Here is a 17193-nt window from a genome sequence, read left to right as displayed (position 1 = left end):
GCTGCTTTATATAGCGACTCGTTGCATTCTCCCTCCACCCAAATCCTCGGATCACGTATTTTAGCTAAAACGCTAACGTTAACTTGCCTTGCGTTGACTGTGGAGTTGTGGGTGATGGTCACGCAGATGTGTCATGAGATTTGAAGCGTTGCTGCCTTTCACAGACACTTTTTCCTGCACGCGCTGCAAACAGGATAGCCATCTTCTATCAACTGTCCCTCGGCATTCTTCAAATATCCCAAAAAAAATGCCCATACTTCCGACTTTGTCTCCTTTGAGGGATAATAAATGTCCTGAGCGCGGCCGTCTCTTCCTTTGGCCATTATTTCAGCTTTAGCTTCAAGAAAGTTTTGGTTGTGAACTACAAAGTGCGCATGTGCCACCGGCAACTTCAGCAGATGATACGGTGGCTGGTAAGGGTCACCATGCCTACACCGCAGCCACAGTAATCCACAGAGATAATATATTTTTTTAAAAACTAGGCGGTTTTTTTTTTGTCAACTTTTTTACCGGGGTTTACCGCTACACCGATTACCGTGACAGCCCGAGTCGTAGGTGGCAGTGAGGCAGCATGATGAATCATGGAGAGGTGGGAACAAGGAGTGGACAGTAGAGAGGGGGACGGGTGCAGGGAGGGTGCTAGTTTAGAAGATGCAGGGTCTTCAGGAGTTTCTTGAAAGTTGAAAAGGAAGCCCCTGTTCTTGTTGTGCTTGGTAGGTCATTCCACATTTGTGGAACGATGCATGAGGAGAGTCTGGATTGTCCTGAGCGTGGTGTAGGCACTGCTAGCCGACGATCCTGTGATGACCGGAGCGGCCGCCAGTGGAGCTCAATGAACAGCGGGGTGACGTGTGCTCTCTTTGGCTTATTAAAGACCAGACGTGCTGCTGCGTTCTAGACCATTTGAAGAGGTCTCACAGTACAGGCTGGAAGAGCAGTTGGAAGGGCATTGCAGTAATCGAGGCAGGAAATGACAGTAGATTGCACCAGGAGCTGGGTTGTGTTAGGTATGGTCGTATGTTATACAGCGCAAAGTGGGGTGGATGAGCAACAGAGGCAACATGATCTTTAAAGGTCAGGTGTTCATCAATCACAACACCCAGATTTCGAACTGCCTTTGAAGGAGCCAGAGATAGGAAGTCATTTTGGATTGAGATATTGTGCTGTATGGATGGTTTTGCTGGGATGACAAGTAATTCAGTTTTAGAGGGGTTGAGTTGGAGATGGTGGGATTTCATCCATTTTGATATGTCACAGAGACAGTTTGATATTCGTGAAGAGACAGTGTGGTCGTCCGGTGGAAATGACAGATAGAGCTGGGTGTCGTCTGCATAGCAGTGGTAGGAGAAGCCATGTGATCGAATGATCTCACCCAGTGAGGTGGTGTATATGGCAAAGAGAAGAGGTCCTAGTACAGAGCCCTGGGGGACTCCTGTGGCAAGATGATGCATGGTAAAGGATTGTCCAAGCCAAGATACACTGAATGATCGTCCTGTGAGGTACGATTCAAACCAGGCGTGTGCTTTCTCTGTGATGCCCATGCTAGAGAGTGTGGACAAAAGGAAGCCATGGTTGACAGTGTCAAATGTGGCCGATAAGTCGAGCAGGATAAGCACTGAGGATTTGGCAGTCACTCTAGATTCTTTTAAGGTTTCCATCTCTGCTAACAGAGCAGTTTCAGTGGAGTGGCCCTTTTTGAACCCAGATTGGTAAGGGTCAAGCAGACAGTTTTGTGAGAGGTATTCTGTGATCTGCTTGAAAGCCACCCTTTTCAATGATTTTGGACAGAAAAGGGAGGAGAGATAAGTCGGTAGTTCTCCACATGATTTGGAGGAGCAGCGATTTAACTTGACCATGCTTGAGAGTGCTGGGAAATGTACCAGATGTCAGTGAGGCGTTAATCACGTGTGACTGCTGCGGCTATTGTAGGAGCAATAGCTTGGAGCAGCTTAGTTGGAATGGGGTCGAGGGGGCATGTAGTAGGGCGGCTGCACGTGAGAAGCTTGGACACAGTTCTCAGTGAGAGGAGAAAAAGAGGAAAATGAAGCATTAGGGCTTGAGATGGTTGGGCTAGAAGGAGTGGCCAGTTGAGTAAACTGTTTGCTTATAGCTGCCACTTTGTCAGTGAAGAATGAGGCAAAGGTGTCAGCTGATAAGATTGTTGGTTGGAGGTGGAGACGGAGGGTTGAGCAGACAGATTAGCATAGCCTGTGGGCTAAGGTTGGGTGATGGGATGAATGAATCGACCAGCAGCGATGGGCTGAGCCGTTACGGTTGTTTTTTACAAGAGGCTTCGTCGTCGTCTTCGTCTTCGTCTTCCTCCTCTTCTCCGGGTCCGGGTCGCGGGGGCAGCATCCCAACTAGGGAGCTCCAGGCCGTCCTCTCCCCGGCCTTGTCCACCAGCTCCTCCGGCAGGACCCCAAGGCGTTCCCGGACCAGATTGGAGATGTAACCTCTCCAGCGTGTCCTGGGTCGACCCGGGGGCCTTCTGCCGGCAGGACATGCCCGAAACACCTCCCCGGGGAGGCGTCCAGGAGGCATCCTGACCAGATGCCCAAACCACCTCAACTGGCTCCTTTCGATCCGGAGGAGCAGCGGTTCTACTCCGAGTCCCTCCCGAATGTCCGAGCTCCTCACCCTATCTCTAAGGCTGAGCCCGGCCACCCTACGGAGGAAACTCATTTCGGCCGCTTGTATCCGCGATCTCGTTCTTTCGGTCATTACCCAAAGCTCATGACCATAGTTGAGGATTGGGACGTAGATCGACCGGTAAATCGAGAGCCTGGCTTTCTGGCTCAGCTCCCTCTTCCCCACGACAGATCGGCTCAGCGTCCGCATCACTGCAGACGCCGAACCAATCCGCCTGTCGATCTCCCGATCCCTCCTACCCTCACTCGTGAACAAGACCCCGAGATACTTAAACTCCTCCACTTGAGGTAGGACCTCTCCCCCGACCCGGAGGTGGCAAGCCACCCTTTTCCGGTCGAGAACCATGGTCTCAGATTTGGAGGTGCTGATCCTCATCCCAGCCGCTTCACATTCGGCCGCGAACGTACCCAGCAAGAGCTGAAGGTCAGAGCTGGATGAAGCTAGGAGGACCACATCATCCGCAAAAAGCAGAGACGAGATTCTCCTGCCACCAAACTCGACACACTCCACACCACGGCTGCGTCTAGAAATTCTGTCCATAAAAGTGATGAACAGAACCGGTGACAAAGGGCAGCCCTGGCGGAGTCCAACCCTCACTGGGAAAAGGTCCGACTTACTACCGGCTATGCGGACCAAACTCACGCTCCTCTGGTAAAGGGACTGAATGGCCCTTAACAGAAAGCCACCCACCCCATACTCCTGGAGCGTCCCCCACAGGGCGCCCCTGGGGACACGGTCATAAGCCTTCTCCAAATCCACAAAGCACATGTGGATTGGTTGGGCAAACTCCCATGCCCCCTCCATCACCCTTGCAAGGGTATAGAGCTGGTCCACAGTTCCACGGCCAGGACGAAAACCACATTGCTCCTCCTCTATCTGAGATTCAACTATCGATCGGACCCTCCTCTCCAGTACCTTGGCGTAGACCTTTCCAGGGAGGCTGAGGAGTGTGATCCCCCTATAGTTGGAACACACCCTCAGGTCACCCTTCTTAAAGATGGGGACCACCACCCCGGTCTGCCACTCCCTAGGAACTGCCCCCGATGACCACGCAATGTTGTAGAGACGTGTCAACCATGACAGCCCTACAACATCCATAGCCTTGAGATACCCAGGACGAACCTCATCCGCCCCCGGGGCTCCGCCGCTGTGTAGTTGTTTGACTACCCCAGCAACTTCTGCCCCCGAGATCGGACAGTCCATCCCCAGGCCTCCCAGCTCTGGTTCCTCCTCGGAATGCGCATTGGTGGGATTGAGGAGCTCCTCAAAGTATTCCTTCCACCGTCCGACTATAGCCTCAGTTGACGTCAGCAGCTCCCCATCCCCACTGTAAACAGTGTGAGCGAGATGCTGCCTTCCTCTCCTGAGGCGCCGGACAGTTTGCCAGAACCTCTTTGGAGCCGATCGATAGTCTTTCTCCATGGCCTCACCAAACTCCTCCCACGCCCGAGATTTTGCCTCGGCAACTGCCACTGCTGCACCCCGCTTGGCTATCCGGTACCTGTCTGCTGCCTCCGGAGACCCACAGACCAGCCACGCCCTGTAGGCCTCCTTCTTCAGCCTGACGGCTCCCCGAACCTCTGGTGTCCACCAGCGGGTACGGGGGTTGCCACCACGACTGGCACCGGCCACCTTACGACCACAGCTAGCAACAGCCGCCTCGACAATCGCAGAGTGGAACAAGGCCCACTCGGACTCAATGTCCCCCACTGCTCTCGGGACGTGGTCAAAGCTCTGCCGGAGGTGGGAGTTGAAGACCGTCTTGACAGGTTCTTCTGCCAGGCGTTCCCAGCAGACCCTCACTATGCGTTTGGGTCTGCCAGGTCTACGCGGCATGTTCCCTTGCCATCTGATCCAACTCACCACCAGGTGGTGATCAGTTGACAGCTCCGCACCTCTCTTCACTCGGGTGTCCAAAACATACGGCCGCAGGTCAGATGATACGACTACAAAATCTATCATCGACCTGTGACCTAGGCTGCCCTGGTACCAAGTGTACCGGTGGGCATCCTTATGTTCGAACATGGTGTTCGTTATGGCCAAACTGCGGCTTGCACAGAAGTCCAATAACAAAACACCGCTCGAGTTCAGATTAGGTGGGCCGTTCCTCCCAGTCACACCCCTCCAGGTCAAGCTGTCATTGCCCACGTGAGCATTGAAGTCCCCCAGCAGGACAATGGAGTCCCCTGATGGAGCACTATCTAGCACTCGTCCCAGGGACTCCAAAAAGGGTGGGTACTCTGAACTGATATTTGGCCCATAAGCACAAACAACAGTCAGGACCCGTTCCCCGACCCGAAGGCGCAAGGAAGCTACCCTCTTGTCCCCCGGGGTAAACCCCAACACACAGGCAGAGAGTCTCGGGGCTAACAAAAAGCCAACCCCAGCCCTCCGCCTCTCACCCGGAGCAACTCCAGCAAAGTAGAGTGTCCAACCCCTCTCCAGGTCTCGGGTTCCAGAGCCAATGCAATGTGTCGAGGTGAGTCCGACTATATCTAGCCGGTACCGCTCAACCTCTGCCACAAGCTCCGGCTCCTTCCCCGCCAGCGAGGTGACGTTCCATGTCCCAAAAACTAGTTTTCTTGTCCGGGGATTGGACCGCCAAGGGTCCCGCCTTGGTCTGCCACCCGATTCGCATTGCACCGGACCCTTCATGTTCCTCCTGCGGGTGGTGGGTCCACAGTTGGACGAGCCCATGTATCCGGTTCGGGCTGGGCCCGGCCGGGCCCCATGGGCGAAAGCCCGGCCACCAGGCGCTCGCTCACGGGCCCCAACCCCAGGCCTGGCTCCAGGGTGGGACCCCGGTAACCCTCCGGGCCGGGTACTCCGACTCTTCGTTTTAACCACCATGAAAGATCCTTCGAACACCACAAGAGGCAATTTGTTTATTTATTTATTTGTTTATTTATATACACGTTACGCACAGAGAACATTGCGGAGGTAACAATCAAGAAAAGATCACCATCAGTGCATCTGAGCCTTTTCTCTCCTCCTCCGCCTCTGGCTGCTGACAGTGCACATGCAAGCGTCACACTGAGGAGGGGTTTGGAGAGCGTCGGTGACACACTCAACATCGTGTACTACAGCACGGCGTTGAGTGGAAAGTGGAAACACTTCTGTCTTTCAGAGTCTGGAAGACTTCTGGTTATTTAATTTGGAAATTTTTTTTCCTGATTTAAAACTTTGGCTGAAGTAGAGCTCGTCGGTATTCAGCACCTGCTTTGAGTGTGTCAGCAGAGCACAGATCCATCCAGAACATTATTTAAACAGCCATGAGTCTGTCTGAGGCAAAAATCTAGAAGCTCAGAACCTGTTCAGCAAGCTTCCTAGAGACATTTGATTACACACAAGCTGCAGGTGGCCAGTTCAGGTTTACGCGGCGCAGGAGGAATGCGCGTTCGAGCTGCAGCAGGTGAAATGTTCCTAATTTAAGTGAAATTGTTTAATTGCATTGTTCATGTTACTGCGGCATTCTAGTCAGCTTGGTTGGACTAAATATTAATTAAAATGAATGGAAATTCAATTCATAATTTTAAAAATGAAAGTGACGGGGATAAATGGATCATTTGACTTCTGGCAGCGAGCTGCCTCCTCAGGTTGTGTTCAAATGCAGCAGCGATTCATTCCATCCCCTACTTATGAAAGAAAGAACTCCAGAAGTTTTTGTTCAGAAAGAAACATTTTGCTTAAAGGGACTTTACGGAGTTTTGAATTTTTATGCTCGCGATTGCCCCCTCAGGCCAAAAGCGTAACGGCAGCTTCAATAGTAGGCTCTTGCACGAGGCACGCATGCTGTACGTGCACACTCCTTAACGAAAATAACACCTGAGGCAGTCCCGTGTGTGTGTGGGGGGCAGAGGACAGGAGAACGCGCAGCTAATTAATTAAATAATATGGTTCTGTACCTTTCTCTTCAGCACAGCCGACAAAGGTTTATGATGGGTCAGTCCTCCTGCATGCTCAGATCATTCCCTTCCCTTGCTTGAAAAATTGTTCCAAAATGAAAGTTGAACCCACATCTTTTTTATCTGTGAATTCAATGCCGTTCGGTGAGTCTCAAATAAAAATGTGGGCATCTTAAAAAATATATACCATTAATGTAAAAAAGAAACTCTAAATAAACTAGGTTCACATCCAGAATTGAACACGGGTCTTCTGCACGAGAGTCTGACGTTTAACCAGGTGAGCTAAAGCACCAGTGACGTTTTTTGTATCTGTAACATTTATATCCTTGATGATAGTTGAAACAATGTTCAAAGAACGGTTCGGAGCGAAAATGTCTTTTTTGTTGCTAATTTGCAGGAAATATCTAGAAAAAAGTAGCTAAGGTCGTCAGAAATGTAGCTAGGCTCATCACTAGGCGTTAGGAACAGTGACAAAGTCGCTGAGTTGGCACTACCTCACCCTCTGCTGCTAAAGCTACTGAAAGCAAATGCGTGTTTTGCGTTGTGTAGTCTAGAAGAGGTGATTAACACTAGGGCTGTCGCGGTTCAGGAATTCCCCCTGCGGTGATTCAGGGTGGCTTAATATTGCGGTGTGCGATATTAATGCAGCCCTTTTTTATTGCAGTACTATCTAAACATAATGTTTACACATTTAAAAAAGGTTAAAAATTGCCGTGCCTTCTTTAATAACACTTTACTGAATGCAGATCAAAGGGCAGTAACAACACAGATCGCAGTAACGTTTGTTTCTCCGACAGTCGGAGTCTGACTGAACTTAAAAACAACAAAATTCAGGAGGTTAAACTTTTAAATGCAAATTTGGCTGCAGCATCTAACAAATAAGAAACAAGCCCCCATTTTGTTTAGTTGTTTAAAATCAAGCATGAAAAATTACATGTACCGGGCGCGCGCGCGCCGGGGGTCGGGCGCACTATCATTTCACTTTCACACACACGAATGACGGTGATTTATAGCTCGGTCACGTCCTTGTTACCTACAAGGAAAACCAGCATGTTAACCATATACGCGTTGAGAGAGGATCTGAGAGGGGTGGCAACATTTCCAGCAACACTGAAAACCCTCTCGGATGGTGCGCTCGTTGCACTAACACACACGTACCTGCGTGCGACTCTGGCGAGCAAAGGGAATCTCTCCCGGTTGTTGCTCCACCATGTCAGGGGGGTTTCTTTAGGGTGGATGCATTCCTCCTGCAGGTAGCGAGTGAGCTCCAGCTCGGCTCAAACTCTCTTCGGGACGGTTGCAGAAGCAGTGCTTGTCCGGGACTTCAGCAGGTCTCCGAGCGTTTATTATTATTTTTTTGCCGCTGGTGGCAGCTCTGTCTTGGCCAAGGACTCTGGCTGCGCAGCAGCTGACGTACTGAAAACCAAAGTGCTCCCAAAGGAGCGAAGTAACGTTTCGTTTTGATACCAGTGCAGCCATCCTTCTCAACATGCATCATTGAGTTGAACCAAGTTCAGTAATCGCGGTGGCCCATGATGCAGCGCGGTGGGCTTCTTCATATTGCGATATTTCATTTTTGCGGTTACCGCGACGACCCTAATTAACACCTCACAATCAGGTCCCGATCAGCAATTATGTGGTCACACAAATATCAAACATGTTTGATATTTTGCTCTTTCCTTTTGAGTTTCTTGCACTGCTAAAGCAGCGCTGTGCCCCAAAAGTACCAGAACCGCGGCGCTCACACAGCACATGCATCAACGCAGCTCACTCATCTATTGTCGTATGAACACACGTAATTTATTTTTATTTTTACACCTTTCTCTGCACATAATAACAAGGATTGTCATAAAAGTGTGTTTTCAGTGTTTAAGTCATGGAACTGAAAGCTACGAGTCGCACAGTGTAGGCCCGGCTTTAGGGGTAAATGGGCTGTCTTTGATATAATGCTTTCTTAAATCCTAGAACGCCCAATGACCTTTACAACATAATCGGTCATTCATCCATGCACACGCATGCACACACACACACACACACCCTGGGGGTGATGAGCTACATCGTAGCCACAGCTGCCCTGGGGCGCACTGACAGAGGTGAGGCTACCGAGCACAGGCGCTACCGGTCCCTATGAACACCACCAGCAAGCAAGGTGCGTTAAGTGTCTGTGACAGACTAATTGGGGCTTGAACCTGCAACCTTCGGATTACGGTGCGGGCACTTAACTCCTCTGCCACCGTTGTTCCTAGAATGTTTTGGGGAAATAAAGGGGGTCGTACTTTTGAATTGTATATTTTTGAAAGGAAGCATGTTTGAATGGCAAGATAATTGCTAAATTTGTAAAAAATACAATTAAACTTATGCTGCTAATTTTCCGTGCCTCAATTAGTTTCAAACCGACTAAAGCAAGAATTAATCCGTATTTTAAACGCTTTTTGAAACTCATGAATGCAGCATCCTCTAGGCTACAGATGAGAGGGACGACTGTTTCTCAGCACATCATTGACAAGCAGCAGGACTTCCTGTGATGGTTCACAGCTGTGTTAGTGCACATGAATTAAAATAGTTCTGCAAAAGACCATCTTTACTGAGCTACAAGGTTAGAGAAACTGGTGCTGCCACCCAGATAATATGCTTTTCAGCTGATGACATGCATTACTTTAGCAGGATGATGCTAAAGTACGTTCCACTTGTATCACAGATCCAACATGGAAAGGTCAGCAGTGAACAGGTCTTTGTCTCAGACACAAAACATACCAGTGATTTGAATGAAAATGAAAATAAATAAATAAATAAATGCCCTCAGTTCAACTTGTGGCTATTTTCTAAGCAAATGATGGATGACCACTACTGCTGCTGTTGCATAGCTACACAATTGTGTGTTGTCACCCACACACACACACACACACACACACACACACACACACACACACACACACACACACACACACACACACACACACAGTACACTGCCAAGAATAAGATGGCTCTGCTTCCTGCTTCAGGAATCAAACTGCCATGTTCATTATGAGCCCACCCACACACATACACACACTGTGTGTTTTATCAACATTTATGTTCTCCGGACTGAAGCTACATGCAGTTCCATTTTAACATTCCTAAATTAAAGTACACCAGTGTGTGTTTGGTGAGGATGAGTGTGTCAGCCTGAGGAGCTGCTGTCACCCTCCTCTGTTCTCTGTGATGTTCGAACACGATCATACACGAAAACATTCACAGCTCCACCACACAGCTTCTCCTAGCAGATTATGGTTTTAAACTGATCTGATCTAACAAAATCAAAAGAGAGATATCTGTTAAGAGTATTAACCTTATCTCGCTGCGGTCAGAGACAGCTTAACTGCCCGGGATGACCTCCATCATGTCTTATTTGTGTTTCTCTGCAGACTGTGCCGGTGGTCCTGATTGTTCAGCAGGATGAGTGAGGCGGACGGACAATTCTACAGTGTTCAGGTGGGAGACTCCACCTTCACTGTGCTGAAGCGCTACCAGCAGCTCCGTGCTATCGGCTCCGGGGCCCAGGGCATCGTCTGGTGAGAGGCTTGTGTTAGTGTTGATGTTGTCCAGACCTTCCATGTTTAAAGAGTCTTTTGATGTGTTAACAAGGAAAATTAGTCGATCATTTATTCAGCTCTACTCTACAGATGGTTTGTTGTTTTCTCTTGCTCATTGTCATGGTGTGTTAGCTTATCACAGCGTGAGTGGAGCCTTTTTTAATCTTATTAGAATCATCTGTCTTGAGGTGAGGTCATTGTTTTCTTGTGTCAGTGTCACAAATACAAAATACTTTACTTTAAACTTCTTTGACCCTTCAGTTAAAGATATATGTTGGTCTTCTTGTGGTAAGTTATAAATAACTGAAGTCTCATCTTTTGTAGATAGCTGTCTGAACAGCCTTTGTTTGGGGAAATAGCTGTTACACTCTACAAAACTATCCAAGCACAGACAAGACCAAAATGTGTTTTTGCCATTTTAAATCTGATTCAATCTCCAAAAGTTCTCAGTAGGTAGATGCAATATCTTTGTAAATAATTTCCACCAGAAGTCTTGTTGACCATATAAACTATGTTTACAAACAGGTTCAGAAAGCTGTTTACTTCTGGCCACCCAGTGATTAATGTGTTCATCTGAGGGATGCATGTTTTCCAAAATGTCTTTAACCAGTTAGTGGTGCCCCTTAATTGTTAATAGCGGGTTAACCTGAAACCAACACCCCCCGCCCCCTCCCGATGCACACAAACATTTGCCCCCGCTCTATAAATAATGAATAATGCTTTTTCCATCTACTCTTTTTAATTTTAATTCAGACACACAACTAAAGTCCCACACTCTTTACATTTATGAACAAGAAGTAAAAAGAAAGTGGGATGACAACTGAAATGTCCGTCAGACCCAGAGCTTGTTGTGCAGCGGACTGTCTAGCATCAATTACTCTATGCTGCTTGCGATTATGTGTTTATGAGTGCATTCTGGAGGCCACGGTTTTTAAAAAACACTTTAGTTTCCTTGCATTAAACTAAATATTTACACCGACATTTCTTTATTTTATTAGACAAATTAGGAGTCAGACACAACAGACACAAGCAGGAGCGTTATGGCCGACTGCATGGGTGTCAGAAGCAAAAAAAATGGGGTGAGCAGAAAAATAAAAATGTTATAGATGCCATTTCCTGTACTCTGGTGCATTTACATAGGTTGTTAAACACCTATTTTCCCTATAAAACTCAATAACTATTTCTCAGTAACTATTTGTGCACCACAAACCTCTTGCTGTTTTATGCAGAAAATTCTAAAGCACTAAAAAAATAGATACTTCTAATAAAAAATTTGATTGCATGATTTTCCCTCCACTTCACACAGTAAAAAAATGAATGACCCACACTTGTGTAGCACCTCTCAGAGTAAGGACGCCAAAGCACTTTACACTATAGTGTATCATTCATCCATTTCACACACACATTCACACACTGATGGTGATGAGCTGCTACCTTGTGACAGAGGCGAGGTTGCCGAGCACAGGCGCCACCGGTCCCTCCGACCACCACCAGCAGGCAAGGTGGGTTAAGTGTCTTGCCCAAGGACACAACAGCAGAATTCTCTGTCCGGAGCCGGGATTGAACCTGCAACCTTCCGATTACTGGACAACCCGTTCAACCTGTTGAGCTACTGCTGCCCCAGTAGACATTCCAATATAGTCCACGCAGATTTCAGAGGGCTTCGTCTGGGCTGTTAGCTTCATAAGTAACGTTGCTTGTATGATCGTCTGTGAGGTTGGGAACAAGTTCACGGCGTGGAGGCGCAGCAGCTCGTTTCACTGCATTCAAACAAGGATAACTGTCATTAGCGCCAGAGCTTATTTTGAAAAGACTCATTCTGATAACTGTCTGCTGTTGGATCGCTGGCTGTAATGCACATGAATCACAAGCTTACAATTGCTGGGTTTCACTCACGTGACTAGTGTGACCTCACAACCGCGCAAAATTTGAGTGGGGGGCAGGAAGTGTTTTGCTGTGCTACAGAACACAATGTGATGGAGGACAGCGAGTATACAAAGGCTTTAAATGGACGGGCATAGATGCGATATCATGAAAAAATACAACTTCATTTAGGGAATGATCCATACAGTTTAAAAAAGTTGGACTTTTCTTACAACCTTGAGGATTTACCCAGTGTTGAAGCTATTGACATAAACTACTTCGTTTTGCAAACTTCTTATTATAATGCAAACCAAATAAAAGCTTTCTAAAGCCTGGAAGCGTACAACTATTTTATTTCGGGTTGAGTTAACCATTTAGGAACCGGGGTGTGTGAAATCAAATGTCCACAGAGCAAACAGCATGAAGTCAGTCTGAGGATCTGTGCTGGACAGCCTGGCTTTTGTCTCATCAAGGAAGGAGATGCTGTGCAAATTGACAGGAATCATCCTTACTACTATCAGGCCCTGGCTCAGCTCCACATAGCAGATGTGCAATATTGTTATTTCATTGTTTGGAACAAAAATGACATTCATGTTGAAAGAATTCTGCCAGATGTTCAGCTGTGGGAAACAGCAATCCCCAAAGTTCAGCTGTACTTCACACACTGCATCCTACCTGATGTGTTGGGACAGAAATTCACAAGTGAATGACTATTCAAAAATGTCGGAAACAAAAATTAGAGGGTTGTTTGATGACTGTAAAAAAAAATTGTGAATGGTGTTTGATTCTGTTTTTAATTTAAAAAAAAACCACAGACAGATGGTGAAAACTGTTTTTGCTAACTTGCTATGTTTCAGCCACATCTTTAGCATTCTTTATTTTACCCTACACCTGAAATGCAGTGGAGGAGCATGACCCCAGGAGTCTGAAAAGCTTGAATAGAACGTCTGTCAAAAATTGTGACATCATGAAGCGTACATATGTGGCTGAAAAATGTCATGAAGACTTTGTGTGAAGAAAAGAAAATGTTTTACCCATAGATCAGTGTGAACCTCATACTAGCAGTTTGTTCTGTTTGTAGCACTTTATTTTTTGTTGCACATCATAATAAAAATAGAAAAGTAATCAGTTTTACTAAATCAGAACTTGAGGTTGAAATGTGCATTTTAAATATATTGTTAAACAATTCCTATATAAACTTCACAATGGTTACCAGATGCATCAACTTCAAGAGTACTGCACTTATTTCAATTAGTAGCAACTGTTAAAAATCCTGTCATCTATTGACACATAGTCCTTCATTGTTTTCTTATAAAATATATACAAATATGGTCAGTAACACAGCAATGCAAAAACACATTTCACAACATTAGAAATGTACATTGAAATATCATCAGAAGGACTATTTTACCCTCCCTAAGCAATAAGGTTTTAGATAAATCTGAATGTGTGTCTATACCAGAGGAAACAATGGACAGTTTTGTCCTGGTAGGAGCTGAGACTCTTAATAAAGTTTTCTCCTCAGTGAAACCTTCCACATGTGTCCTGGACCCTATTCCAACTTCGTTTTTTAAACAATTTTATGGATCTTTTGTGATGAGATTTTAACCCTGATGAATTGCTCCCTTCAGACGGGGGTCTTTCCTGCTGCCTTTAAAAGGGCAGTGGTGAGGCCCCTGTTGAAGAAGAGCAATTTAGATTTTAATGAATGAAACAATTATCGACCGGTATCCAACTTACCATTTTTAAGCAAAATTTTAGAAAAGTTGGTTTTAAATCAACTAAATGATTTTATAAACACTCATAATGTCCTAGAGAAATTTCAGCCTGGTTTTAGGGTGAACCACAGCACAGAGACGGCCCTTTTGAAGATTTTAAATGATTTTAGATTGAATTATGATAAACTGAAGGTGACGGTGTTGGGGTCGCTCGCTCTGTCCCGCAGCGCTCCTCTGTGAGAGCGGGGGTGGGGGGGTTGCACACGTTCCGCTGCTGTTTCTCACCAGTATCAGCTGATGGAGGGCTCTAGTTTCATAGCGCCGTTCGTGTCAGCGGACACGGTAGGGTCGGGTGGGGGGGTAGGGCATGACGCTTAGCCTGGCGGGTGGGCAAGCAAAGCCTGGCGGTCTGCCAGGCCTGTAACGCGCTGGGGGAAACCCTGACAGTTGTACATCTCGTGTCTCCTGATTCAATTCAATTCAAATTCAATTCAAAGATACTTTATTAATGTCAGAGGGAAATTAGAGTTTCAGTACACACAATTCTGAGATTAGACATACATAGGCAGAGACACATGACAAGAATTGGTGACTGTGGTCATTCGCAACCCGAGTCGTGCTACCTTAATAGAGAACAGAGGGTTTACATGAGGATTGAGTCAGGTGGAGGAAAAAAAGGCACTTCAGAGTTACCCTCCACAGGGAGGGCAGCTTTGCTATTCAAAAAACACCTCAGACAAATGCAACAGACTTCAGACATTATACAACATAAGTGTCCACTAGGTGGGGTGGTAGGGTTTGGGACTCTCCACACGTCAGTGCATGCAGCCACGATAAGCAGTGCTCGTCACCTCAGTCTGGACAGGGGGGGGGGGGGGTTGTTGGGTTTAGAGGGCACAGTGACTCCTGGAACGATTCAGCGGCCTTCACAGCTCGCAGTCCCGCCCAGGCTGGGATAGGGAGACAGAGTTGCCATGGCGACTCTCTCCTTGATCGCATCCATCTTTTGGGCCAGAGCCTGAATCTCAGCCAAAGTTCCAAGCTTACGACTCATCTCGACAATTATGAGTCTGCATTCACAGCACGGTGTAATCCATCCCTGAGCTCTGGGAAAGAGCCGATATTCATCGACAGCTCATTAATTTTCCGGTAAGCCAGGTAACTTCCCAGGCCAAAAAGCAGGAAACCTGACACCAACGCCACGAATATCCATACGTCTTCAGAATCCTCTACAGACAGTTGAGATAAGCAGATCAGGTTCAACTGTTTCCAGGAGTCCATGGTATGCCCAACTGGATCTGTCCCAGAGGGGCACCCGGGAGCCGCTTCTCCCGTTCTCATTGTTGAGAAAATGTTATCAATCGTGTTGAGAGACCAGCTGACCTGGTCCATTTTTAATAATTTCCAGTTTCCAGAAAAAATGCAGAAGCGCCGTACACCCAAAGACAAAGAGCCTTGGGGATAAGATAGGGAAGAGAGGAGGAAAAAAGTGTCTGTACTCTCCAAGAGCCAGAAGAAGAAGATTGTACATCTCCGTGTCTCCTGATGACTCTCGGCCAATGGATGCACTTTTTAACTGAATTTTAGACATCAAATCCTGAATTGCAGAGAACTTTCTCCAGCTCAACCAGGACTAGGGATGGGTACCTTTGACATTTGAATCGATTTGGTACTTAACGGTACCAATTTTCGATACTTTTGAGTGTTTATTATTTTAATTCTCTTTTATAATTAAATATATATTTTTCTCAATATATAACAATATTTGATAAATATCACGATAAATAACATTCAACTGTTTGTATTTAAACATCGTCCTTGTAGTTTTATAAGCTGATTATTATACTGAAGCAAACATCTTTACTGTGAACTAAATTTACTGTGTATCTTCATTCCTTTTACCGTCCTTTTTCAATCGATTTTTCCTACTGGGAAGTTTGAATTTCCGAGGAGAAAGCGAACGCACCATTAGCTGATAACAATGGTGGCAATGGAAGCTAACATATCAAGCTAACATTATCTTAAACAGTTTATTTAGCTGCTGGAGCAGATTAAAATGATGAAGCCTCACACTTAGATCGTTGTCACTGACTTCATCTTCACCCAATCACCCGTCACATTTAGTAAAGTGAAGCCAAACTTTAGAGCGCGTTCATGTTCTTCTAATCGTGAAATCGGAGTTCCGAGGAGAAAGCAAATGCACCATTAGCGAAACGGAAGCTAATATATCAAGCTAACATTATCTTAAACATTTTATTTATCTACTGGAGCAGATTAAGATGAGGATGTCTCACTTAGATCGTTGTCGCTGGTTTCATCATCACCCAGTTACCTATCACATTTAGTGAAGTGGACCCAAGCTTTAGCGTGCATTCTTTCTACCATGCTGCTCTGTTTACAACTGGCTCGCAGCGACCGGTGACATAACGCTCTTGCGCATGCGCAGCTGTCTTGGCAAGTTCTCGTTATGAAGGACGGGTACCAAAACGAGGCACCGTTTGAAATGACATGAATCGGTGCTCAGTCGGTACTAGAATTCGGTCGGTACCTTAAAAAGTACCGAATTCGGTACCCATCCCTAACCCAGGACAAAACTGAAATTTTTGTTATTGGTCCTGAGGCGCAGCGAGAAACTTTTACCGAAATTACAATCTCTGTCTTTTAATCCTTCTGAACAAGTGAAGAACCTGGGTGTGATTTTTGACTCTGAGCTGACTTTTATCCCACACATTAAAAACATCACAAAAATAGGTTTTCATCATCTAAAGAACATTGCCAGAGTCCACCCTATTCTCTCTCGGGCCAATACGGAGATGCTGATGCATGCTTTTATCACCAGTAGAAAAGACTACTGTAATGCCCTGCTTTCTGGTCTTCCCAAAAATAGCATCTCAGGTTTACAACTTCTACAAAATTTGGCAGCACGTATTCTGATGAAAACCAGGAGGCAGGAGCACATTACACTGATTTTAGAATCATTGCATTGGCTCTTTGTATGTTTCAGGATCAATTTTAAGGTTCTTCACTCCTCTGATGGCGTTTCCTTGCCTTACCTTACTTGGCTCATCTGGACTCAGCCGAATATAAATTTTTATCGGTTTGTGTGTGTGTGTGTGTGTGTGTGTGTGTGTGTGTGTGTGTGTGTGTGTGTGTGTGTGTGTGTGTGTGTGTGTGTGTGTGTGTGTGTGTGTGTGTGTGTGTGTGTGCGTGCGTGCGTGTGTGTGTTAATGTTTTTAACTGTTATGGGAATTTGGGGTCATTTTAATTCTGTAAAGCACTTTCAGTAGCACTTTGCTTGAAAACTGCTTTATAAATAAAATTTGATTGATTGATTGATTGATTGAAAAATCAAAACTTTAAATGTGTTCCAAAAGGTATTCCATCAACATTACTCCAGAGGGACAATAGACACAGAAATGTTGGTCAGTGCAACTCAAATTACAGCAATTTTGTCAGCCAATGCAAGTGAGTCAGTTGATTTGACAG

The 17193-nt window shown here is 46.2% G+C and overlaps 1 protein-coding gene across 3 annotated transcripts in view; it reads left to right on the top strand.

Annotated features, from left to right (window-relative positions):
• mapk9 (mitogen-activated protein kinase 9) overlaps positions 1-17193 on the top strand; it is a 60048-nt gene that overhangs the window by 19210 nt on the left and 23645 nt on the right. For all 3 annotated transcript variants that reach the window (XM_054739020.2, XM_015944740.3, XM_054739019.2), the window contains exon 2: positions 9959-10105. In XM_054739020.2, coding sequence (XP_054594995.1) covers positions 9990-10105 — 116 coding nt within the window. In that variant the 5' untranslated portion in view covers positions 9959-9989. The remainder of the gene's footprint in view (positions 1-9958; positions 10106-17193) is intronic.

The sequence above is a fragment of the Nothobranchius furzeri genome, chromosome 1 (assembly GCF_043380555.1).
Source record: "Nothobranchius furzeri strain GRZ-AD chromosome 1, NfurGRZ-RIMD1, whole genome shotgun sequence".
Classification (NCBI taxonomy): Eukaryota; Metazoa; Chordata; class Actinopteri; order Cyprinodontiformes; family Nothobranchiidae; genus Nothobranchius; species Nothobranchius furzeri.
The sequence above is the reverse complement of the archived record's forward strand: the minus strand, read 5'-3'. Positions and strand labels throughout refer to the sequence as shown.